Source organism: Hippocampus zosterae, chromosome 10 (assembly GCF_025434085.1).
Source record: "Hippocampus zosterae strain Florida chromosome 10, ASM2543408v3, whole genome shotgun sequence".
Taxonomy (NCBI): domain Eukaryota; kingdom Metazoa; phylum Chordata; class Actinopteri; order Syngnathiformes; family Syngnathidae; genus Hippocampus; species Hippocampus zosterae.
Genome location: NC_067460.1, coordinates 4,537,864 through 4,565,253, shown reverse-complemented (window position 1 = coordinate 4,565,253; position 27,390 = coordinate 4,537,864). Strand labels below are relative to the sequence as shown.

The window sequence follows — 27,390 nt, the reverse complement described above, 5'->3', positions numbered from 1 at the left end:
GATCGCGCGGGCATGTTAGCGAAAAAATGTTGTCTACCCACAAGCATTGCAATGAAATTGTTAGTTATTTAGTAGAGCTAAACATCTCTTTATTTTCGAGATAAGCAATTAAGATGAACAAAAAGTTGAACCAAGCAACAACACTTTTGTGGGCCGAAGGCCCACCTTACCAGTCTTCCGCAGGAACTAGCTAATGAGCCGCCCGGAGGGCGGCGAACCAGCTAGTTTATATATATATACACACACACACATACACACACACGTGCGCGCACACGCACACACACTTTTATAGCGGAGTCCCTTCAATTTCCAGGTATTCTCACTAAAAGTTTCTGGTTAAGAACCCATCCGATCATTGTGCCTCACTCTGCCTCACGAGGGTTAGTTCGAGCCTGCTGACTTTGGGGCAAGTGGTGAGGTACACGATCAACCAGGGCTGAGACAACCAACCATGCAGGCATGCACACCTACAAACAATTTGGTCATCACTTAACCCAAAAAACATCATTTAAAATACGGTAGCCACACATGCACAAGACGGAACATGCAAACTCCACGCAAGAAGCTCGCCGCCCAGATTCGAACCTCCAACTTCTGAACTGTGGGGCGAACAAACTAACCACTCTGTCACTGTGACACCCCCACATTTCCAAAATTCCTCATCTTAACGACCCATGAAAAGTTACCATGAACTTTCTTTAAATGTCTCATTCCTTTACAACCCTACCTGTGAAACAATAAAAATGACACACATTTATAAAATGCCATTTTAATTACTTTAGAAAAAAAATATGATGCACACTTGCACAATGAGTGTGTTAAGAAAGTTAAGAAATATCACTTAATTATAAACAATCAAAAGTGATGACTTTTAAATCAAATAATTTTGCTCCATGATAGAAAACAATTATATGACAAAATAATAGTGTTTTTCCACTTTTAAATGTCTTTTTCACATTTTTGTGACCTGACCATCACACGTGTACATGTGTACACACACACACACACATATGCAGAAATGATGACTTGGGATCTACTGCAACATGTTTAGCCACAGCAGTAGACACCCAAAGCTCGTTGCTATTTGTAGCTAGCTGGTGCGGTCACGAGGCAATCAACTGGGATGCAAAACCACTTATTTTAAGCCTTCCATTGCCATTCCGTTTCACAATTATATGCTACACCGTGTTTGCCGTTCGTATAAAATCACAATAAAAAGATTGCAGTTTGTCGTTGTTAGGTGTGAAAAAGTCAAATATGAATACTCATACAAATCAATGTACATGACACTATTAGTACCAACTTCATGTGCCGATTTTCATACAACATTAGCATTTATTTTGATTGATAATCCTCCAGTGACCCGTGTTGGCCTTGAGCAGCTTGACGGTCACGGTTGACTGCTGACAGCGCTGACAGATGGGTTGTACGGAATGATGACACAGAAAACACAGCCGGCCTCTTGGAAAGCTTGTCTCATCGGCTCCTGATGGGACAGACAAAAGTGACATCAGGCAACCAGATATTGTTAGCTTTATTTTCGACTGGGAACTGAGCTCCGCCAATATTGGATTTGGTATGAACATGTTGCAAACAAACATTGTGTATCCTATTGAATATCCTCCAAATATTGACAATACATATATTACTAGTAAGTACAGATACACATGCATAGGAATAGTAAGACTTCTGTAGACTGAGATTTTTTTCCAGTATCTTAAAATATTTTTTAATAATAAAATAATAGGTTGTTTTTTTTTTTATGGGGGAGAGGGAGATGGGGGAGGGGCGTGGATGTCAGGTTTTCCGTCCCATTTTCCGTGTATTGAAAGTTAATCGCTGTTTTGGGGATAATTGTTTTTAGGTTTTAACTGTATTTCAATGGGTGTCAAATATTCACAAATGTTGGATATTTGTGGGCCGGGCAAGTCCTAATCCCCCACGGATCGCGTGAATTGACTGTACAGAAATTAAAGAAGTTCTTTGAATAGTATGAATAGATTTGTCCATCTTCTGTTTGGTTCAGTGGTCGGTTATCTTTTTTTTTCTTTTTTCGAACTCACTGAATTAACTTCTACACTCTCTTATTTCATCTTACTTCTATACTCTCTTATTTCATCAAACTAAAGGTCCACTAGCTTCAAACAAGCCCTTAACTATTCATACCCTAGGGGTATGAATACTTTCAGGTTTGACTGTATAATGCAAAATTATAAAACGTCATACCCTTCAACTACTTAAACAAGTATGGAGCAGCAACACATAGAAGCAGAGAATATAACAATACTCAGAAGCCTACATTCTCTCTGCTCTGTCGAAACGACTCCCATTGGAACTTGTGGGTTTGGGACATGTCTCCTTGGTTCTTAATTATGCTACATCTCTTTCAGTCAACCTCAGTGCTGCTTGGCAAGTGGCGGCACAACCTGGTGTAAAACACTGAAGCCTGCAACTCCAAATTCAACTTGCCTGTACAGATTCAAAAACAATCGCTTAAAAATCTGCATAATGGTGGCGACTGTAGTTTGGGGCACGATGTGAATTCAAGCTTTGTTAACTACTGAATATCACATATGCATTATCTTGCCCTATTCAGTCATGGGGGATTTGGAGCATACATCAACTGACTTAAGGCGTAAAAAAGGGCTATTGTACACCCTGGAATGAACACCAGTTTTTCACAAAGTGATTGTGGGAGAGGAATTGAGCCCACTCCAATATACAACACTAACCCCAGACATGACAGATATGATGATGTGAAAAAGAGGAAAGGGAGTGACTGTGACCTTGAGCAAGTTCAGCTGAAATGTTAGGGACACACTTCCCATGCTTTGTGGCGCATGCCTGAGTTGGGGATGTTGCCCTGATCAGTCATACGAGCAGCAGCAACATGAAAAAGCAGCGTCTATAAATTTGACTCCAAATGGTCAAAACGGAGGTGTACATAAATATATGACTTTGTTTTGATAGTACTGTATGTGAAAGAATCACTGAATGAACAAGTGCAAATTCACAACATTAAAACATTAAATACAATCAATAGAATGAAGCTGGTAGCCATATAACTTTTAATCGAGTACAATATTATTTTTTTTTGTTTTTACTTCTCAAATAAGTACATTTTTAGAGGACAGCTCAGTTGCATTTGACTTTGGTGGGGTAAATATGCTTTTTAGGGACTAAAGCCTCCAAACAATGCACCATTTCACTATTTTAATGTTACCCATTTTGGTGCTCCTTGCAGAGCTAAATATTTTGGGAAGCGGTTGAGAAGCACTGCCCTCGATTAAGGTGACTGGAAATATTCTGTGGGGTAATCTTACCAGTTTTTCTGGGTCTAGGCACAATCCTACCACTGCCCCTCCGCTGCCTGGTAACTTCACAGCTGAGCCAAACTGCACCGAGCAGAGAGCATAGGAAGAAAGAACATAACAAACGTGAAATGGAATGCTTTTGAATAAAATATGAACTTTATAAGTAGAAAGAGAAATCTCTCATACCTCCTTTGCTAACGCCACCATCTTGAGGTTGCCAGGACCAAGGCACTCATCGGTGTACACAGACCTGTACGAGGTATTGTTTCTGCTGCTTAAACATACTTGTGAAAATGTGGCTCGACAGATGGCAGTTTTTCCATGTTTCAATATTTATCTTATCATCCCATATACTGAGAAGAAACATCTCTGAGATACAGTAATCCCTCGCCACTAACATTTTTAAATGTAGCCAAATCGGCAGCCATATTGCGAAAAGACGTGTTGTTTTCTGTTGATGCGCTCTCGAGAAGCTTTCTACATGCCGAACAGAGAGATGAGTTGACTCATTGGCTTTGCACATGTCTGTACTGTAGATGCCACTGGCACTCATACAAGTCACGTGATTGGTTCCCGGCGCGACATCGACCAGAGAGAGCACGAGTGGATTTATCCCGTGAGCTGATTGGCTGCACATCATCGCAGCCCGACCCACCAGCACCTTCTCTTGTTTTGTCTCGTGACGCTGTTGACTGTCTCATTCTGTATCTTAGTGTTGTGTTCGCATGAACTTTTTTGGATTACCGGTAATTACGCTGCACTCCAAGCCCTTGCCGCTGTTGAAGCAATGTGTCCAGGGTGTGTGGGAGCATGAAAACCCTGCTCATCCCACCAAGGAGATGGCAACATCACCATGGACACATTGCTTAAACTGCGGCAAGAGCCTTAACAGGGTTGGCAAGCCTTATTTTGAAGGTTTCACAACCCGGTCAGGTGTTTGTTTGTTTGTTTGTTTGTTTGTTTTTTGACACGTCACAAGGAAGCAGTGACAGGCTGAAGTGACAGCCGAAACTGTCATCTAGGTAAGAGGGTTTTTTTTAACTTAAAAAAATATATATATATATTTTAACTAAGAAGACAAGAAAGCTATCCATCACCATGTTTTTCTCCAATTTATAAACCTACACGGTCAGCGCCTCCAGCAGAAGAGTCTCAAGTGAACCAAAAGGCTTCGAGACAACTGAGAGTTGTTTTTATAATTAATGACTTAAGTAAATATGTGTACTGTTGTAACTGTTGTCTCAAATATGTAAAGTATAAATGCTGTTTACATATTTTAGAACATGCTGGTACCCACATACACAAAATGTCCTGTGGGGCGGAGGGGTTAAATCCTACTTTGTGGTTTTTCACCTTTTCCGAGGAGTTCTTGTCCCCATTAACTGTAAAAAACGAGGGATTACTGGATGTCAAGATTAATTGCTCATGTCCATTTGGTAGATTAGTTTGTTATATTACAGTTAGTAATAACCATTTTCTCTATCTTGATTTTCAAAGCTGTTTTTTTCCCCCTCATTGAACCTTGAAGCAGAAATATACATACAAGAGACATTTCTGTTTACGTTCATGTAAACAGAAAAACGTTCATGTAGGACAGAGTATTTCTTAAAGCCTCAAGAGAATACTTGTCATGGTTAAATCTTTAATATTCCGCATTACAAATGGTTTTGCAATCCTACGAATGTATCAGAGTAGATGGTTTACCTCCTTAGCTCAAAGTTGTGGTCCATTAGTTGTGCCAGACAGTTCCAGTCTTTTTCCATGAGAGCCACCCTAAGAGAACAGATGGAATGTTTCTTTGAACCACTGCTAAGGTGAAATAAAGGTCTAGTTTTAAAAATCCAAACATGTTTCCATAAAACAGTGGTTCTTAATTATTTTATGTTATGCCCCCCCAAGGAAGAGGAAAACATGCCCCGCCCTCCCGCACAACTATAAATAGTATCATTTGCCTATAAAATTGTTATAAGTACACCTTTGCATAACACTGTATCCTTATTAACGTATAAGAGAATAAAAAAAGAAACAAATATGGACCAACTTAGAACAAAGAATAGCTTTTGTAACTGGAACAGAAAAGATTCAGAGTGCATCTGAAATTCAGAAATAACATTAAATCCTTAATTTAACTGACCATGTCAAACCATACAATACCGAAAAATAAAATTACATAAAATCAATAACCAACAATGCATTCAAACTAATCACCAACATGGTCTCAGAGCACAATATTTTTTTAAAACTTTAACCAGCAAAACAAAAATATATAAACAAATTTGTGCTTTTTTTTTTTTAATCAAAGATGATGTCTGGATTAATGGCTACAATGAGCACGTTTTGCAATGCACAGCTTTTCGAAGCGAGGTTTGAAGCAGGACACAGCAAATCTCGGTCGACTCCTGCTCAATGTGTAGCCGGGACCTGTATTTTAGTTTACTGAAGTAGCAGTCACAAAGCGGCATGATTGTTGGCAATATTCGGCACATTTTTGCTGAAAAAACCCAAAGCAGCTTATCAACGTGATTGGGGTGTAATGTCTTTAAGTGACGCCTTAATTTATTTGGCTTCATGCTTTCCGCTACCAAAAGTTTTAGACCAGTGGTCCCCAAACCTATTCCTGTGAGGGCCACATAACTTTTCGCTTCTCTTACGGGGGTGGGTGGCGGGGTCAGTTTGTAACAGCAAAAGTGTGACTGCAAGTGTACCTAGACGTAAAAATGTATTGTTTCCATGAAACCCACACAAAATCAAATAACTTTTTTTGATACTCGCGGTATTAAAGACGTCTTTCTTCTCGGGACACACCACCTCCGCGACAGCATTCATGCATTTCTTGACAAACTCTCCTTACCGCTGCTTGCTATCAGTTGAGCAAACCGAAAGCTAGCCCAAACAGATGGCTGGTTCAGCTGAGCTTGGCGTACAAATGTATTTTGCTGAGCTAACGTTCCTCTTTTTAGCGTTGACAGTTTGTCTGCTCTCATTTGCCCATGCAAAAAATTGTACTTGTTGTTGTGACGGGATTCATAGTGTCTCCGCAGATTGTATTCTTTGAATACCGCCACCGACAGATGACAATCTTTTCTTTGCATTGAAAAAAAATTGTTTCTCCATTTTGGGTTAAATTCCCTGTATTCTGAATAATTTTTTTCTCTTACCTCACCTTTTCGCCATGATTTACTTTCTCTTTGAGAGGGACGGGTTTAGGATTTTTTTTCTGGGGTTGCCAGATAACTGCACAGACCGCAGAAGGATGGAACAAATGTCACGTTATATGTGTTTATGAAATTGTTACTAGCTAATAGTTAATCATGAAAATAGTTCATAACTAAGGAATATTTTATTGCAAAAGCCAAATTTTATGATAAAATACAAATATACATAGATGAAAAACAAATCAAAAGACTCTCTGGTATTGTTCAGGGGGGCTGGACCAAATGTGGAGGCGGGCCGGATCCGGCCCCCGGGCCGTAGTTTGGTGTTTTAGACACAGTATGCACATCAATCTTCCCTCGTCTGCCACCGCAGTCACATTGAAGCCAAGCACTACAGATGCCTTGTCATGTTTCCTCCCTGAGAATGCTCCCTGCGCAAACTCTGCCAATGAGAGCGCCACTGCCCCCTAACGTAGTGGAGGTGCAACTGCACGTTATTTTAGGACGAAAAAAAAAATTTAAAAGCATGTTCCCCGAGGTCAAACGCGCCCCCCTTGACAGAGCCTCGTGCCCCCCCAGGGCATGACGTCCATGGATGGATGGACGGCATCCCTTTGTCCATCCATCTATTTTCTGATCTGTATATCCTCACAAGGGTCGTGAGGGGTGCTGGAGCCTATCCGAGTTATCTTCGGGCAGTAGGCGGGGCACACCCTGAACCAGTTGCCAGCCAATCACAGGGCACACAGAGACGAACAACCATCCGCGCTCACACTCACACATAGGGACAATTTAGAGTCTTCATTCAGCATGAATGTTTTTGGAATGTGGGAGGAAACCCACCCAGGCCTAAGGAGAACATGCAAACTACACACAGGGAGGCTGCAGCTGGAATTAAACCCGGTACCTCTGCACTGTGAGATTGACACACTAACCACTGAACCACGAGCCTTATTGACAGCATCATGATTTGATTTACCTGGCTTGATCAGTAAGTTGAGCAAAGGTCTGCATGGCTTCGACCACAAGAGTATCCCCTGCAGAAAGACAACTCATGCTAAATTAAGAACCACCACACAACAACGTGCATATGAATTGGTTGGGTTCGATACCTCTAACAAGGTTAAGAACCACTGCATAGATTGATTATTAAAAAAATAAATAAAAAAAATTAAACACCTAAAACATCATGTACCTTCTTTTAGGTACCGGTATCTTAAAATATTGTATGACCACTGATTTAAGTTTCAGGACTTCAGATTTTACAGAAGACGGTAAATTGGAAAGAAGATCAATGAAACAGATATATTTCAGCACAGCAATTCCTTTGTAGTATTTGGTGAAAATTATTTAATGTCATCCACCGAAATCCGGGATGTTTATGCCTATACTGTAGAAAGAAATGGCTGTGGGTTCATATTATGATGTACTGTACATCAGTGGGTGTGGTTATTGATGTACTGTATATTGTGAGATGATGAGATCGTTTGCAACAAAAGCAATCAGTTTACTGGAAACACGGGTGGAGTGGGACACTGTTATTACATTGCACAATATTTTTAGTAATTGCTCTCTTTCAATTATATGTGTTTGAATTAGCTCGTATTATTTTGTGTTGAAAGACCTTAAAAATGTTAAGTGCCGTAAATGCTGTAAAACCGCACATTCAGAGTATTTTTATAGGGCCGGGTGCCCATTACGTCGATCGCGATCGACCAGTAGCTCGTGGGCTGGTCCCAAGTCGATCGCGAGGAGTGTAGAGGAAAAAAAACTAACAAACATTTGTGTGCATGTTAGTAATATATCTTTTTGTGTTGATGCACACTGCACCCTACTCATTATGTCAGTCTCACTTTCACAAAAAAGTAAAAAGTAAAAATAAAGCAGGTCATCTTTAACCGGCGGTGGCGTGCAAACTGTGTCACCAGAAGTTGTTAGCGCTCAGCAGTCTGCAATTGAAGCTTAAGATCAGAGCTGTTGCACTATATATTTTGGGAATCTGGAGGGGTGAGAGAAGCATTTTAAAACGGTACGCGTGAGCTACGATAGTTAATAGGCTTGCAAAAGGGCGCCACATGCCTCAATGTCAGGCTGTTGCTCATAATAGTATGCGGGTGTAAGTGTGCGGTAACGGGTAGTTCGCGGGAGGTTGTTTGATTGAAAAGTAGATATTCGGTCAAAAAAGTTTGTGCACCGCTGCTATCGGGTATTTCAAAGTCACGGGTTTCACTTATTGGTGGTCTACAACACAATCCTATTCAACGAAAATGCAGCCTGAAAAAGAATAGGGGCCTACCATTGAGCCAGCGTTGTCGGATGTTGTTATGAATACGCCCTGAGTCACTTGGGTCACTCAAGTAGGCCAACCAGAATAGAGGTAGGCCACTCATATCCATGGAGATGTAGTTCCCTAAAAGTGGAAAATATCATCCAAAAAGTATATTTATATATTTATACTATAACCGGGTTTATATATATGTTTATATATTTTTTAACATATATATATATATATATATATATATATATATATATATATATATATATATATATATATATACACACACACACAGTAAAACCTCGGTTTTCGAACGTCTCGCTTCTCGACCAATTCGGTTTTCTACCAAAAATTTCGGTTCTCGAACAAACTGAGCGCACTTGAATGCACCATTTGACTCTCGCCTCCCTTACACTAGGAAGTGACGCTTCCTCGGGTAGACGAGGAAGTGACGCTTCCCCGTGTTGCTTTCCATTGCATTCAATAAACATTTTTATTTTAAAAAGAGTGTGGTTTCGGTTTTCGAACTATTCGGTTTTCGAACAGCCTTCTGGAACGGATTATGGACGAAAACCGAGGTTTGACTGTATATATATATATATATATATATATATATATATATATATATATGCATATGTGTGTGTGTGTGTGCGGGGGAGATATTGTGTGTAAACCAGTATGGACTGTACTGTGATGTGAATACCGTAACCCTGCTCTTCCATGACCTTCTTGCTGAAGTCCATGTAAACTAAACCTTCGTAGACCTGCATGACAAATCAAAAGCAATTTATTTGACAATACAGTAATCCCTCGTTTATCGCAGTTAATTGGGTCCGAAACCATCTGCGATAAACGAAAATCCGCTAAGTAGCGACCCCCCCGGTATAGGTACATGTGTATGAGTATAAAAAATATTTATAAGGCCAAATTTAATGGTATACATGCATGTAGAAGTAAATTTTGCAGTAATTAACATAACTTAATGCTGTATACTAATATATTTAAACATGTATAAGTAAGGTTAGGTTAGTGTATAAATAACAAAATACAGTAAACATATACATGTAGTTCTGTATATGTTGCTCTATGTGACTCACTGTTGTTTTGCTGACTTTCACTGCTTCTCGCGGAACGTTTGCGGAATTTTTGTGGACCTAATTTTTTTTTTTTAATGAATATGTTTGAAAAAATCCTGATCTTAAGGAGTAAGTTAAGTAGAAGTACTGTACGACTGTCAGAGTTCTGTCTTCCTATATGCGACATTGGTATTATGGTGAAGTGTTCAAATACTTTTGGTATTGTTTGTTGTCATTTCCCTGCAGGGGTGGACTTGGAGGGGAAAGAAAATCTTACCCTGCATGTTTGGCTTAGACCGGCCCCTCATAACTAACAGAGCACAAATGACTGCCATTTGTTTGCTGAAAAAATGTTTACTATTTACCCAAACCCAACTCATAATTGTTGTGGTCAGCATGCCGGGACCCATTAATGTGCCGTATGAGCTCCAACGGTGTGCCGCAGGACTCATCAAAATTCATTTAACTCTTTTATTCCTCATGATGTATTAATACGTCAAGTCACCAACGACCGTCGACCCATGACGTATTTATACGTCATCTCGGGGGGGGGGTTGTTTTGTTTGACGTTGCAGATGAGTCTGACACAGCCACTGAAGAGGATCAGGCTTGTCTGCATTGTAAATCATTTAATATCTGTCCATTAGGTAGCAGCGGGAGTTAGGAGATCAGCCAGGATCATATGCTGCAGGACAAATAGAAGTAGAGGGGGAAGGATGCATGGGAGTACATTCTCACCATTAGCGGTGGAGAAATCAAAACTGTTTTTGGGGAAGAAAATCTTCCACCATGACATGGGAGATGGAGTTGCTAAAAGCTGCAGGACGGTTTCGTTCGCATAAAAGTAACAAGCAGCCATTAAAAGAGGCTCCATGTGCAAGAACATCATCTGAGTCATGCAAAAGTCACACCGCGGCCAAAGTGATACCCGAATGCAGTGCAAGACGTGTGTGCTCTTGTATCGGGGCAATTGTCAAAATGCAGTAAAAGTTGGGAATGGTGGGTTTTGCTCGAGTGAAAATGGCTGGAATTGAATGAGTTAAGTAGTGAGAAAATGATTTATTAATAACAAATAATTTATATTTGTCCCTTTATACCAGCAACTCATGACAGAAAGAACAAATAAATGATCTATTAGATGGCATAAATTATGAAATTCCTCTTTTCGTAACAATTCTGTTTGGCGGTGTGCCATGCGATTTTTCGAATTTAAAATATGATCCTTGGCTCAATAACGGTTGTGAATCACCGACCTAAGAAATATGGATATGTAGACTCTTCTGAATAAGAGGAAGAAATTACTTGTACAATTCATATAGCGGTAAAGTGAATATGTAATTAAAAACAATTGCTACAATTTAAATCATTCCAACACTTCTGTCATGGGGATTGTCTCACAAATGACAAACATTTTTTTTCCCAGGGGTTGGATACTACATACTCGGGTTTTAAGAGAGGAGCTTTCCATAGTGACCACATCTATGGCTGTGACCTTACATTATTCTTTCTCGGTATTTGCAGCTATTTATGTGTGTCTGTTTTTTGAGATGTTTCTTTTAAGTGTAAAAAGAGGTTGTACGTGTGTGTGATGTACTTGTGCGCCATTTTATTGCACCCCAAGTTAAATTAGCATTTATGGCAACCAACCCCTTCAGTTAACAGTGCCAAGTAGCTCTTAAAGTAAAAATTAAAATGCTTGTTACAGTACTTCTAAAAGCTAAATACTATGCATGATTACATCTCCACATTATTGTCATATTACGCCAGCATGTTCCACAGAGGAACAAGGTGCCTATGTGCCAAAACCTACACGGTTCGGACAAGTGTCAATAATAAATATGGAAGAATGGGCTGCCCCCTCTCAGATGGCAGCCGGTCTATTGAATATAAAAGAGCAAAAAGTGATGAATGTGTTGTTTTAATAGCATCAGCCGGCGACTGGATAGCTGTCGACACACCGGGCAAATGCCCGGTATACCCGACCGCCAGTCCAGCCCTGTTTACATGCGATAGTTACCTGCGCAACCCTGTCTTGAAGGCCTGCAGTAATGAAGAGTTCGTCAGTTTCCACATTAAGAATAAAGTTGGCTCGGACTGGCTTTGGGAGATCCTGGTATGGATGTAAATAAGACATTTCATTTATTATCTTAATATGAAAGCTGTTTTGCAATTTTGTTACTCTCACCAAGTGCAATTGATGTTTCATTTGGCAGTGTTTGTTCTAATGTTATTCTTGTAATTAGTTACTTTTTTTTTAATGTAGTGGAAACAAACGCACCTATAGTTACAATCCAAATTATACAATACCCAATACAAATGACTGTTATGCAAAATGTTTCAATCAACAAAACTTTTCCCGTGAGCTAAATGTGAAATATTTTTAATTTCTCTATTTGGAAACAAATCCAATTTTCAATGGAGTTGAATCATTTGGATTGATTTGACACAAAAGCACTTGGAGGCGGCAACAATAAAGACAGGTCTGGGTGTCAGTGAGACAGTGTCAGGTTAACACCTGACCTCCTTACATCATCTGTGAGGTTGTAAAATTTCATGAGACACTTCAGGGTGGCTGAGACAATGGCACTGCACACAACATAGCAAGACCAGTAAATTATTTCATATTACGGTATGTGAATGAACCACATACCGTATTGGCCCAAATATAAGACGGCCCTGATTATAAGACTACCCCCTCTTTTTCAAGACTCAAGTTTGAAAAAAGACTTTTTGAACACCAAATTAATTTTCATACAGAAAATAATTACAGTACATCTGAAACAAATCAGAATCAGAATCAGAATCATCTTTATTGGCCAAGTATGTAGAACACACAAGGAATTTGTCTCCGGTATAACACGCTGCACTAGTATCATCGTAAACAACAAAATCATTGAACCATTTTAGAGTAACCAGTAGTTTTGTAGTACCATTTTGTGGTGCAAGAAGAGTGACTATGTCAGTGACTGTTTAAGGAGTTAATGGCTAGAGGGAAGAAGCTGTTTAAGTGTCTGCTGGATTTGGTGCGCATGGATCTGTAGCGTCTGCCTGAGGGGAGTGGCTGAAAAAGGTGGTGGGCAGGGTGCGGGGGATCCAGGAGGATTTTCCGTGCCCTTGTCTTGATTCTTGCAGTGTGCAAGTCCTCAAGAGTGGATAGGGCGGTGCCAACGATTTTTTCTGCCGTCCTAACTGTCCGTTGAAGTCGGATTTTGTCCTTTTTTGTGGCGGCCCCAAACCAAACCGTGATGGAAGAACACAGGATTGATTCGATGACTGCCGTGTAGAACTGTCGTAGCAGCTCCTGTGGCAGGCCATGCTTCCTCAGCAGCCTCAGGAAGTACATCCGCTGCCGGGCCCTTTTCAGGATGGAGATGGTGTTGGCTTCCCACTTCATGTCCTGGGAGACTGTGATTCCCAGGAACTTGAAGGTCTTGACGGTTGACACAGGGCAGTTGGATAGTGTGAGGGGCAACTGAGGAGAAGAATGTTTCCTGAAGTCCACGATCATCTCTACAGTCTTGAGGGTGTTCAGCCCGAGGTTGTGTCGGCCGCACCAGAGCTCCAGCTGCTCCACTTGTTGGCGGTACGCAGACTCGTCGCCGTTTTTGATGAGACCGATGACCGTGGTGTCGTCTGCGAACTTTATGAGTTTGACAGCTGGATCTGTTGAGGTGCAATCATTTGTGTCGAGAGAGAAGAGCAGTGGCGAGAGGACACATCCCTGTGGGGCTCCAGTGCTGGTGGTGCGTATTGATGATGTTGTTGCTCCCAGTCTCACCTGTTGTGTCCGTCCCGTCAGGAAGCTGAGTATCCACTGGCAGATCGTAGGGGACACACCGAGGTGGAGTAGTTTGGGGGTGAGGAGTTCCGGGATGATGGTGTTGAACGCAGATCTGAAATCCACAAACAGAATCCTTGCGTAGGTCCCTGTGCTGTCGAGGTGCTTGAGGATGTAGTGCAGACCTATGTTGACTGCGTCTTCCACAGACCTGTTTGCCCGGTAGGCAAACTGGAGAGGGTCCAGCAGGGGTCCAGTGACGTTCTTTAGGTTGTTCAGCACAAGGCGTTCAAAGGACTTCATGACCACACACGTCAGGGCGACAGGCCTATAGTCGTTCAGTTCCGATGTTGCTGATTATAACAATATATTTGAGAGAAAAAGGATGTCATTTTGCCTCATTCAAATATTAATATCTGAACATTTAAATATGTAAACCATTATTTTCTTCTCTTTTCTTTCTTACCGCTATTTTTATTTTTATTCTTCGTGACGTGGGGTTTGGTTTGGCCGGAGAATCAAGTTCAGCATTCGCTTCAATGAGATCTGGCACCATCTAGCGTCGTGAATGGGTATAATGTCTAAGATAAGATATCCTTTATTTGTCCCACACTGGGGAAATTTACAAATCTAGACGACCCCCACTTTTTCAGTCTTATTTCACTGAATAAAACACCGTATTATACTCGGGCCAATACGGTACATTAAACCAGTGTAGATTCCATTGAAAAGCAAGAAAACATTTAGAGTATGCTGTTTGAATTAGCGACAAGGAAAGAAAGACACCAACCTGCTCCCAGCAAGGCCCTACAAAAAAAGACAGACAGAAAATGATGTTTAGGTTCTTCTTTCAGGCTACATTCGCACTGCAGGGCATGATGCCCGATTCCGATTTTTTTTTTGTTAAATCCGATGTTTCTTATATATTCTTATACATTTACATTAGGAAAAACAAATCCGACACTAATGTGAAAGCAACGCATCCCTGATGTGATATATGTGTGTGCACAAAGGACGCCGTGGAGTGATGCACCCCCCCCGACCCCAACAAAAAAGCATGTCACATGCTGCAGTTTTTACTATAAGTACAAATGGTATTGGTGGTCATTTTATCATCTCATATCGCCAGAGGAGGAGGCGGGAGGAGGTAGAAATATTTTGGAGATATGAGGCATTGCTCCTTGTGCCCATCCATCCATCCATTTTCTGCCGCTTATCGGGTCATGGGGGGCAGCAGCTTTAGCAGGGAAGCCCAGATTTCCCTCTCCCCCCAGCCACTTTTTTCAGCTCTTCCCGGGGGATCCTGAGGCGTTCCGAAGCCAGCTGGGTGACATAGTCTCTCCAGCGTGTGCTGGGTCATCCCCGGGGCCTCCTGTCGGTGGGACATGCCCGGAACACCTCACCAGGGAGGCGTCCAGGATCCTAATCAGATGCCAGAGCCACCTCATCTGGCTCCTTTCGACATGGAGGAGAAGCGGCTCGACTCTGAGCCCCTACGGACGACTGAGCTTATCACCTTATCTCTAAGGGAGAGCCCGGACACCCTGCGGAGAAAACTCATTTTGGCTGCTTGTATCCGAGATCTCGTTCTTTCGGTCATGACCCATATCTCGTGACCATAGGTGAGGGTTGGGACGTTGATCGACCAATAATTGAGAGCTTCGCCTTTTGGCTCAGCTCCTTCTTCACGACGACAGACCGATACAAAGTCCGCACGCTCCTTCTTCTCCTCATTTAAAGGAGGTATCTAAAGATGTCGTCACGCCATTGCCGCTGGTAATAAATGAACCGCCAGTGTGTCTAAATTACGCGCATGCAGGGCTTTTGATGACGTTTTGGTCCGATGTGAATGAATGAGCGTTCACAATGCAGTCACGTCGCATACATGTTCAAAATATATCCATATTTGACAAAGCCACGGTTGGATTTGGGCAAGAAAACAAAATTGATCGTACTGTTCAACCTGCATGAAAAAAAAGAGTGTCGCATATGTGCTTTTTTTTCCTTGAATTGTGTTGTAAGCATGAATATAGCCTCATTTTCTTATGAAGCAATTAGTACAGGAGTAGAAAACCTCACCACTTGTCGTGGAATGTTTGTGTCATACTTCAATGTGAAGTTCTGCTTTGTCAATGCGATGCTGTGGAGACAAATGTTGAAAGATGCAACACGCAATGTTAATTAGGAAAAAGGTTTTTCAAGACATCGAGAGTCATTTGTATAAGCAGCAATGAAACGATGTCATGAAACGAGGTGCATGTTAACTCTTCCAATATATCGAGATTGCAATATGCAACACCCCTATTACATATTGCATATTTTTCCAATATCGTATAGCCCTATTTTAAAATTATTTGAATTATATTGTATGGGGGCGGCCCGGTAGTCTAGTGTTTAGCACGTTGGCTTCACAGTGCAGAGGTACCGGGTTCGATTCCAGCTCCGGCCTCCCTGTGTGGAGTTTACATGTTCTCCCCGGGTCTGCGTGGGTTTTCTCCGGGTGCTCCGGTTTCCTCCCACATTCCAAAAAAAAAACATGCGTGGCAGGCTGATTGAACACTCTAAATCCCTCTTCCTCAACTGGCGGACCGCGATCCACGACCGGACCGCCGACCTCCTCTGTCCGGACCGCCGACCTCCTCTGTCCGGACCTCCTCTGTCCGGACCCTCGGCAAATTGTATAAAATAATTTATAAATTGACTTTTACGTTATACATTTTATATTTGTGGACTATAATCTGCGCATTACCGCGATCGCTTGTTAAAATTAACGGTTGTATTCTTTGCGTGCACGAACAGATGTAATGCAGAGGACCGCGGCAGCGCGACTTTGTGTGTATAATATTTGACTCACTCGAGACCTTCCCTGAGCAGGGCATGTCGGGGATAACGATGCGCTGATTGGCTCCTCTGAACTTAAGGTGTGTCCATACATAAGCGTCAGCACGCATTCAAAATGGATAATTGTGTCAGGAAACAGACGCATGCGCGACGCCACAGTGTGCTCACAGCTTCAGCCAAGGAGAGCCGCACACAGACAATTACATGGTAAATGAACATCCCAATGGTGTCCTCAAATAATATTTGCATGCCTCAGACATTGCATTAACCTTTAGTGGAAGAACAGCACTGCACATACCTGTGCTCCCTTGTGTCAGTATTTAAAATGGTTCTTAACTCCTCTTCTGATATATTTTTTAAGTGATTTCAGAAGGGATGTGAAAAGGGGAATTGTACAAATGAAAAGGATATTTTTGTTTTTATGTTTAGTATTTATTTTGGTAAAATTAGTATTTTGTTTTGTTTTTGTTAAATTAATGGGAAAATTACAACTACTGTTTAACAAAGTTAAAATGAAAATGTCTTATTTCCCTAAAAGGGCTATTTCTGTTATTAAGCAGGCACAACTTAACAAAATAAAATAGTTCCTGTGCCTCAACACAATACCCCTCATTATTTGCTGTGTACTGGCAAAGTGAATAATTGTTATTTTCATGCACCCCATTATTGGTTGGTTGTGAGGAGTGTTGATTTGTATAAGCTTAGCTTGCCCATACTAAATGGGCATATTGCCCTGCTCCCCATGACCGCTGTGCATGGGACCGGACCTTGGTCTTATTAAAAAAAAAAAGTGGACCGACAGCATTTCTAGTTGAGGACCACTGCCTTAGAATACCCTCAAAGCCCTCAAAATAATTTGGTGGGTTTTTTTTCTTTTTATTGAAAAAAAATATATCTATCCATAGCTATCTATATCTATATATCTATATCAATCAGCATGTATTGTCTATCTATATTTAGATAGATAGATAGATAGATAGATAGATAGATAGATAGATAGATAGATAGATAGATAGATAGATAGATAGATAGATAGATAGATAGATAGATAGATAGATAGATAGATAGATAGATAGATAGATAGATAGATAGATAGATAGATAGATAGATAGATAGATAGATAGATAGATAGATAGATAGATAGATAGATAGATAGATAGATAGATAGATAGATAGATAGATAGATAGATAGATAGATAGATAGATAGATAGATAGATAGATAGATAGATAGATAGATTCAGGGTGTCCCCCGCCAACTGCCCGGAGACAGCTGGGATCGGCTGCAGCACCCCCCGCGACCCTAGTGAGGATCAAGCTGTTCGGAAGATGAATGAATATATTGTATGGCATAGTTTTAGTTGGGTATCATTTCAGAATCTCAAGGCCGGTCTGACTCTTTTTTTAGAAAATCAAAATATAGTCACCTTTTTTTTATGCTCATCTGCAGCTCTGTTTACCTTTGGCATTTGACGTGATAGTGCATCCCTGAAGTCCAACAACCTGACTGTTCCCCCTAGCCTAGCTGCTAAGTCGTAGGCGAAAACTTAATTGTGGGGGCAGCCTTATGTTAATTAGCCCGACTGTTAAAGATGAACAGTAAAGAATTTCAGAATGGCCTACCCAGACACGTTTCTGAAAATACTGCGGGTATCTCCCAAAATATTTACTTTGTCGTTTTATTTCACATTTGGTGGATGAGCAGGCAGTCAAGAGATTCCAAGCATACACAACTATCCGTAGTATTTAAATATTTCACTTTATGAATAGCCATCCCCTTAAACCGATTGGTGAATGATAATCATTTTGTAAAGATAAAAATGACTAGTATCGTTTTTTAAAATAATGTAGTCAATCTTTGTGCTTTCGGAAAGTCTCACCCTTGTTGGCAGCAGAACTGGTAGAATTTCTTACAGGTCGCTTGCAGCAGCCGCAGGCCCCCAAAGTAACTGCAGTGGATAAACAGTAGGATACAGTATCAATGTGACAAGAACCGAAAGTGAAATATGTTATTGTGTATTCAATCTCATGAGATTGTATCATACGCACCCCTCTTTCCGACTGATACTGAACAAATCTTGTAAGCTTCCAAACTCGGTGGGGTCGTTAAGAGGATGAGGAACGAGGACCTAGAACATCAAAGTAACTTAGTTGTTACTTTGTCAGTGATGATAATGTTGGCTGCACCAATGCGTATGTATGTACTGCTATACCAAACTTTGGCTTTTCACAAGGGTGACCTCGGCCCAGAAGTTCATGATCGTCATGGCGATGGTTTTCCCGTTAAAGCAGTCTGATGGATTTCCCATTAATCCAACCCTGTCATTATCAGTCAAAGTTATTGCGATAAGCACATTCTCTTGGTGAGATTGAAAGATCTAAAGTAAAGGTAATACTGCAATTAAATATCAATATAAATCAAAGTTAGTTATGACTATACAAACCTGGCAAAAGACCGAAACGTGATTGATCTGTCAGATTTGTCCTGCTCCTTGTTGGAGAATCGGGTGAGCCACTTGGTGTAATCTGACAGACCCTGAGATGTTCAGAAACACACATGGTCAATAACAGAGGATTAATGAAATGCAGATGTGATTTTTTGGGGCAAATTCTCTTATACAACGCCACAAAAATCAGCATGCAGTTGAATTTATGTACAAATTAGCAGTAAAACTTAAATGTCAATGAACATTTGATCGCATCAGGCAAAGGTCAAAACTATTTGATGATGACAATTGTTTTGCACATTCTGAGGAATTCATAAACCAAATTTCTTCCTAAATTACACAGGAAACAATGTAGCGATACACAAATCTCAATCATACACTACAAGACACTTTTACCGAGCATATATTTACTTAAGATACGCAGCACTCATTGCTGCAAATCGAACAGGTCAGGCATAACAACGCTCAATGCATGGTACAACAGGAACTAGTAAAATGATGACGTAAAAAACGAAGCGCATACCACTTGTCCAATTAGCTGGAATCCAGTTGGGAGCTTCATTCCAAACACATCAAGCAGATTCTGGTTGACAATATGCTCCTATGGGGGAAAAATAGTTTAATCAGCATTAGCTTGTTTGGCTATGAGAGGTTTTGTTCCAAAGTTACCTAAGTGCAGTGGAACCTACCAAGTGGATTGTCCTTGAAGTCAACAATTTGGAATTCAACATTTATTAGGAAGATTCCACCCTTAAAATCACTTTCACAACTATGGTTGATGCCCTGCTGGTATACAGTACTGTTCAAAATAATAGCAGTGCAATGTGACGAACCAGAATACCCCTGGTTTTTAGTAAATTTTTTATTGTTACATTCCAGACAAGTGACCAGTAGGTGCAGTAGATTCTCAGAAAATAAACAAGACCCAGCATTCACAATCGGCATGTTATACACCCGCGCTGTAAAAAGGAGAGATACCGACGCTCGTTCCTACCGATTGCTGTCAGGCTGCTGAATAAAAATAACAACAATAATAATAATAATAATTAAATGATGTGTGTGATGTGAAAAAACAATTGTAAATAGCACTGCGATTTATCCATTTTGTATTTATATTGCACTTAATTGAATGGTTTTTGTTTGTTTTTTTCTTCTTTCTACCCACATTCTTGCTGCTGGAGGCAGTAAATTTCCCCAGTGTGGGACAAATAAAGGATATCTTATCTTATCTTAAATACCAGTAGTTCAAAGGGGTGTGTTCAAAAAAATAGCAGTGTCTGCTGTTGACTGTACAAAACTATTTTGTTTTGGGGTTTTTTTCCCAAAAAAGGTAGGATTTAACAATCCTAATATTTAGTTGCATGACCACCGTTTTTTATAACTGTTTCACATCTGTGTGGCATAGAGTCAACCAACTTGTGGCAGCTTTCAGTTGTTATTTCACTCCATGATTAACAACATTCCACAATTCAGTTACATTTCTTGGTTTTGCTTCAAGATTCCCAGATTGAGATCTGGGGATTGGGCTGACCACTCCATAACATAAATTTTATTGGTTTGGAACCAAGACCTTGCTCGTCTACTGGTGTGTTTGGGGTCATTGTCTTGTTGACAATGTTGACCCATTTCAAGGGCATGTCCTCTTCAGCACAAGGCAACATAACCTCTTCAAGTATCTTGACATACACAAACTGATCCAAGATCCCTGGTATGCGATAAATGGGCCCAACACCAGAGTAGGAGAAACATGTCCAGACCATGATACTTGCACCACCATGCTTCACTGTCTTCAATGTGTACTGAGGTTTGAATTCAGAGTTTGGGGGCCATCTCACACATGGTCTGTGGCCCCTGGGCCCAAAAAGGACAATTTTACTTTCAGCAGCCCACAAAATGTTCCTCCATTTTTCTTGAGGCCAGTTGATGTGTTCTTTGGGGAATTGTAACCTCTTCTGCACATGCCTTTTTTGTAACAGAGGGACTTTGCGTGGGATTCTTGAAAATACATTTGCTTCACACAGACGTCTTCTCACTGTCACAGCACTTACAGGTAACTGCAGACTGTGTTTGATCATCCTGGAGCTGATCATTGGCTGAGCCTTTGCCATTCTGGTTATTCTCTGGTCCAGTTTAATAGTTGTCTTCTGTTTTCTTCCATGTGTCTCTGGTTTTTCTACCCATTTGAAGGCATTGGAGATCATTTCAGCTGAACAGCCAACAATTTTTTGCACCTCTCGGTTCTTCCCTCTCCAATCAACTTTTTAGTCAAGGAACGCCATTCTTCGGAGCAGTGTCTTGAACAACCCATTTTCCTCAAATGCATGTTCAACCTGTGCTGGTTTCATCATTCTTAAGTAGGCGCCACCTGATTCACCCCTGTTTTTGTTTTTTTTTTCTTCCCCAACATTGATGAACTCAGAAATTAGTTTGCCACACTGCTATTTTTTTTTAACACACCCCTTTGAACTATTTGCCCTACGGCTGTCTTCAGGCAGCAGGCGTGGTTCACCCTGAATTGGTTGCCAGTCAATAGCAGGGACACACCCGGGGTCGGCAACCCGTGGCTCCAGAGCCACACACAGCGCTTTAGGGCCTTAGTGGCTTCCCTGGAGCTATTTCAAAAATGTTTGAAAATGGAAAAAGACGGGGGAGAGAAATATATTTTTTGCTATAATCTGGTTTCTGTAGGCAGAAAAACATGGCACAAACGTACTGAAAGTTTTCCAATGCTGGAAAATGTGTAGAATAAATATTTGTGATAAATATTTCTAGAATTTCAACCTTTCTGTCAACGAGGATTTACATCATAGCCTGCGACACACATTTCTTTTAGCAGGGTGGGATGCCCATCAAGTGGCTGTTGAAAAAACAAAAATAAAAAAAAATACCCCCCACAACAGCGTTTTATGTACAATTCATCGAGGGTCCTGGCAAAGAATGGGAATCTGGAGGGCCGAGAGAAGCATTTTAAAACGGTACACTTGAGCTACGATAGTTAAGATGCTGCAAAAGTGTGTACCATGTCTCGATCATCTGAGGGCTGTTATGGCTGTTGCTCATTATGGCTCATTAAGTGCGTGCGCATGCGCTCGTATGCGGTAACAGGTCGATGGAAAAAGTAGATCTTTCGTCATAAAAGTCAAGTCAAGTCAAGTCAACAGTATTTATAGAGCACTTTCAAACAGCCATCGCTGCATACAAAGTGCTGTACATGGAGCGATTTAACATATACAATAAACAGTAAGACGAATCAGTAATAAGTAATAAGTAATAAGGCGGTAGAAAGCACCAAGCAGTAAAATAAAAGGTTGGGCACCCCTGCTCTACGGATGCACTGCAGAGGGAAAAAAAAAATTACCGTATTTTCCGCACTATAAGGCGCACCGAAAAGTCTTCCATTTTCTTAAAACCTCACGGCGCGCCTTAAAATCCGGAGCGCCTTGTGTTTGGTCATTACGGTAATATGTCGACCCCAAGATGGCTCCTTGCTGGAGACATGCTTACAATGTTATAACTTGTTGTTAGTTCAGTGAACTGTGTCGCTGCTTTATTAAATAAGCTGTTGTTGCAGCTCCGAAAAAAGGAGAGCTGCGGTGTTGTTTTTTTAAAACGCACACTGTATTAATGGTTTTCACAGTCTCAAAAAAAAACGTAAATTAACGATTCCTTCAATGAAGCTACGAACATTGAAAATAATGCATCAAAACAGAAAATCAAGCGAGGAAAGCACAAAAGAAATTCTATAGCCCCACTACATAATTTATTTTGTGATTTCCTCATTTGTGAATACAGTACACAACAAAGGAATAAATAACAAACACTTCTGAAACAGTCGAGTCTTCTCCAATTTACTGACATCTGATCGTTTTGTTACAGCTACGCTCAAGGAAATGCCAAAATAAATTCTGTCGGGGGTCTATAGGATTTATTTTGTGATTTTCTGTTTTGATGCGTTATTGTATTTTCAACTTTCGTAATTTCTTTGAAGTAATCATTAATTTACTTTTTTGGAGTCGGTCATGAACGCCTCTAGAGTCAAACAGAATAAGAGAAGGCACGGAGTCGGACAAAGACATACCTGCAGCTCTATCTAGCGGATGCATTGTAGATTGCGCCTTATAGTCCAATGCGTGCAATATATGGAAAAAAATTACAAAATAGGCCATTCATTGAAGGTGCGCCTCATAATCCAGTGCGCCTTTTAGTGCGGAAAATACGGTAATCATGAAGGCTCATTGTGTATATGTAGCCAAGTTCGTCATTTTGATAGTTGGCAAATATAGCTAATATAGATACATACAGCATGTGTTTCCTTCATTATAAGGCTTTTATTTTTTGCAGCTCCAGACATATTTGTTTTTTGTTTTGTTTCTTTGTCTAATATGGCTCTTTGCGCTCACACTCACATCACGGCACAATTTAGAGCCGTCTTCCTCAACTGGCGGACCGCGATCCACGACCGGACCGCCGACCTCCCCTGTCCGGGCCTCCTCTGTCCGAACCCGCGGCAAATTGTATAAAATAATAAATTATAAAGTGATTTTTACGTTACACATTTTCTATTTTTGGACTATAATCTGCGCATTACCGCGATCGCTTGTTAAAATTATCCGTTGTATTATTTGTGTGCACGAACAGATGTATTGCAGAGGACGCAGCAGCGCGACTCTGTGTGTGTATAATGTTTGACGAACTGGAGACGGGGGCATGTCGGCGATATCCATGCGCTGATTGGCTCCTCTGAACTTAAGGTGTGCCCATACATCAGCGTCACGCATTCAAAATGGATGATTGTGTCAGGAAACAGACGCATGCGCGACGCCACAGTGTGCTCACAGCTTCAGCAGTTTCAGACGTTTCGATTGTGTGCAGTTTTGCTCCCGTCTATCCAGGGATCTTTGCAGCTGTTTAACAGCAGAACACCGCAACATGTTAAATGAACATCCCAATGGCGTCCTCAAATAATATTTGCAGGCCTCAGACATTGCATTCGCATTCACCTTTAGTGGAAGAACAGCACTGCACATTCCTGTGCTCCCTTGTGTCAGTATTAAAATGGTTCTTAACTCCTCTTCTGATATATTTTTCAATGATTTCAGAGGGGATGTGAAAAGGGGAATTGTACAAATGAAAATAATATTTTTGTTTTCATTTTTAGTATTTATTTTGGTAAAATGAGTATTTTGTTTTGCTTTTGTTAAATTAAGGGAAAAAAGAAAACTACTGTTTAACAAAGTTAAAGTAAAAAAAAGAGTTCCTCTGCCTCAACACAATACCTCTCATTATTTGCTGTGTACTGGCAAAGTAAATAATTGTTATTTTCATGCACCCCATTATTGGTTGGTTGTGAGGAGTGTTGATTTGTATAAGCTTAGCTTGCCCATACTAAATGGGCATATTGCCCTGCTCCCCATGACCGCTGTGCATGGGACAGGACCTTGGTCTTATTAAAAAAAAAAAAGTGGACCGACAGCATTTCTAGTTGAGGACCACTGCCTTAGAATACCCTCAAAGCCCTCAAAATAATTTGGTGGGTTTTTTTTCTTTTTATTGAAAAAAAATATATCTATCCATAGCTATCTATATCTATATATCTATATCAATCAGCATGTATTGTCTATCTATATTTAGATAGATAGATAGATAGATAGATAGATAGATAGATAGATAGATAGATAGATAGATAGATAGATAGATAGATAGATAGATAGATAGATAGATAGATAGATAGATAGATAGATAGATAGATAGATAGATAGATAGATAGATAGATAGATAGATAGATAGATAGATAGATAGATAGATAGATAGATAGATAGATAGATAGATAGATAGATAGATAGATAGATAGATAGATAGATAGATAGATAGATAGATAGATAGATAGATAGCTTGGCTAGACCATACTAAATGGGCATATAGCCCTGCTCCTCATGACCACCGTGCATGGGACCGGACCTTGGGCTTATAAAAAAAAAAAAAAGTGGACCGACAGCATTTCTAGTTGAGGACCACTGATTTAGAGTGTTCCATTAACCTGCAATGCATGTTTTTGGAATGTGGGAAAAAACCCGAGTACCCGCAGATTGACTAGGTTGGCAATGGGTGTTCTGAAAAAGCATCATGTTTCTTTACGAACCCAGAATCTTCCAAAGGACCTGTCTGTGGCTTCCATCTGACTTGTGAACTCAGACAGCAAGGGCAGACTCTCTCTCTGGATGCAGTAAAACACCACACTGGCCAGACGGGAAGATGTGAGTCCTTCCTGGGGTTTCTCCCAGAAACGAGTGATTCTGCATCAAACGACAACACAAATTAAAAGCCTAGTCTTGATTTGGAATGGATTTCTTTAAAAAAAAAAAAAATTATTGTTACCGATGGGAATCAGGACAGACTTCCACAATGCCCCTGGAGTTGCTTTTCTCGCTTTCCTCCATCTCATAGTAAATAAGCAGTTCTCCAGGCTTCAGCAAACACACAAAGTAAATTCAGTTCCCTGAATGAATCCTTGCCATAACGCAAAATGATTTTCACCTTTGAACGGAAAAAACGGATCACTTGAGTGATGTCAAAGTTTTGGTCGGCACACAACATGTCTCCCGCTATCTGTTTGCAAGGGGGAGAAATCAAGACCACACGATATCACGGATACTTATTTCATTTTAGACAGACTCATATTACCACGATGATGTCATCTTGCAGCTTGCGACTACGTATGGCCAACTCCAGGTCAGCCACAGCGCCAAGACAGTCCTCCTCTGTGGTGCTGCCATCATTGATGATGTTTTCCACTGGGAAATCATTGGCTGTGGCCCAGCGCTCAAAATGCTTATATCTAATCAGAGGAGACAATCAAACAACAGTAAAACAAATCATCACTTCGGTTTTCTATTGGTGTCTTTCTGGTTTCTTGAAGGAGGTAAATTGGAGCTCCTGCTTCACTCACTTGTCTGCATTAGTGACGAGATACACTTCTGTAAATAACTGACGCCTGAGGACAAAATAAACATGCAATTCACAACATGACATCAGGTAAACAACATAATTACAAAGAAAGCAAATACCGATCACCGTGAAAACTTCTTAAGTCATTGAGACTCACAAGTTGATAGTTTTCCACCAAAAGTCCAAAATCTTCTTTCCTCCAATGCCAGGAAGCAAGGTCTTTGGTACGCCAATTAGATGGCTGTACATGCCGGTATCATCATTCTGCTTGAGGAAAGATAACTTACCAGGACTTGTTGTGCTAATAATATCAATACATGGATAGAGATCGTAAAGTTCATGCCTCAAGATTTCTTATACAAACATGAATTTATATAGTATTAGTTAATGTTTGTACTGTATGTTAAAATCCTGTTTCTACATCTATATATCTATTGCGCGTCGTCCCGCACGCGGTCTGTCCTTCCGTCTGTCCCTTTTCAAAACGTACCTACTTCACCGCGCCGCTGCGCGCCGTCCCTGCGCCGCTCAGGCAGTGGCTCACTACGATCGCGCGGGCATCTTAGCGAAAAAATGTTGTCTACCCACAAGCATTGCAATGAAATTGTTAGTTATTTAGTAGAGCTAAACATCTCTTTATTTTCGCGATAAGCAATGAAGATGAACAAAAAGTTGAACCAAGCAACAACACTTTTGTGGGCCGAACCTTACCAGCCTTCCGCAGGAACTAGCTGATGAGCCGCTCGGAGGGCGGCGAACCAGCTCGTACTACATAGAAATACATACACACACACACACACACAGCCTCGTCGACTGAATGTTGAAAGCGTTTAGAAGGTGACATCTGACCGATATCAGAGAACGAGTCTTAACAGCAGGTACTAACGCGGAAGGGTGCCTCGACTTTTGCACAGGCCCAAATATGTTTTAGGTTTTTTTTTATTTTAGTCAGCCACAAAATAAAAAATACTATGCAATAATATTCCCCGATAATATTGTTTTTCCCCTTGCACCAGAGACACTCTGAATTAGTGTGTGTGTTTGTATGGGGTTTTTTTTCTCTAGAAAATATGCTATTTTAAGGGGGTGTCTTGACTTTCGTACACAACTGTACATACGTGTCAAAATGGGTGGTTTTCATTTTTCCAGAAGAGTGTACTTTTTACATGGACATTTCACTCGTTGATCTGTATACCTGTACCGCATAGGCATAACAACGTGGTAGTTGCGGAATTCTTTACAATGATTCTTAAAGAAGTTCGGCGTACTGCATTTACTTCTACCCTCCGAACTTTGTCCTCGTAAGATTCATTCTTATGCAATAGACATGCCCGCTGACCTTTATTTCAGTCTGTAAACGTGTGCCGTGGCCGGCAACCAGTAGTACACAAATCATGTGGCCAGCTTCTGTTTACTGGATCCTACTCCGGATGTCTAGCGACAGTGCCGTACTTGTGCTGAGCTTCCGATGGACTGGTTGAACACACAGTGAAGATCCTGGCTGCAGCAGGGCAATGTGCGACTACTTCCGCTCGAGCCGTGCACTTTGACCAAGGATCCG

The 27,390-nt window shown here is 40.8% G+C and overlaps 2 protein-coding genes across 4 annotated transcripts in view; both read right to left on the bottom strand.

Moving 5' to 3' along the window:
- Positions 1-24,265, bottom strand: part of arcn1b (archain 1b) — a 102,295-nt gene extending 78,030 nt beyond the window's left edge. Inside the window, exon 1 of one of the 2 annotated variants that reach the window (XM_052078964.1) lies at positions 24,256-24,265. The gene's annotated coding sequence lies outside the window, so the exon portion shown is untranslated. Of the gene's footprint in view, positions 1-17,140; positions 17,151-24,255 lie in introns of those variants that run through there. The other variant, XM_052078963.1, reaches the window with a different exon arrangement.
- gkup (glucuronokinase with putative uridyl pyrophosphorylase) lies at positions 1,316-27,390 on the bottom strand. 2 transcript variants are annotated; one of them, XM_052078928.1, is made up of 23 exons: positions 27,169-27,390; positions 25,987-26,096; positions 25,831-25,875; positions 25,566-25,719; positions 25,419-25,490; positions 25,260-25,348; positions 25,024-25,177; positions 19,408-19,485; positions 18,882-18,973; positions 18,651-18,756; positions 18,487-18,566; positions 18,318-18,386; positions 15,678-15,738; positions 14,389-14,405; positions 12,349-12,406; positions 11,838-11,930; positions 9,448-9,508; positions 8,766-8,879; positions 7,449-7,506; positions 5,019-5,087; positions 3,501-3,564; positions 3,324-3,395; positions 1,316-1,486 (listed from the first exon to the last, which is right to left on the bottom strand). In XM_052078928.1, exons 1-23 carry the CDS (start codon positions 27,223-27,225, stop codon positions 1,391-1,393), a joined length of 1,869 nt encoding a protein of 622 aa, XP_051934888.1. In that variant the 5' UTR covers positions 27,226-27,390; the 3' UTR covers positions 1,316-1,390. The 2 variants fall into 2 exon arrangements, with proteins under 2 accessions (XP_051934888.1, XP_051934889.1); XM_052078929.1 differs by having other exon boundaries at positions 25,987-26,093; positions 27,169-27,389.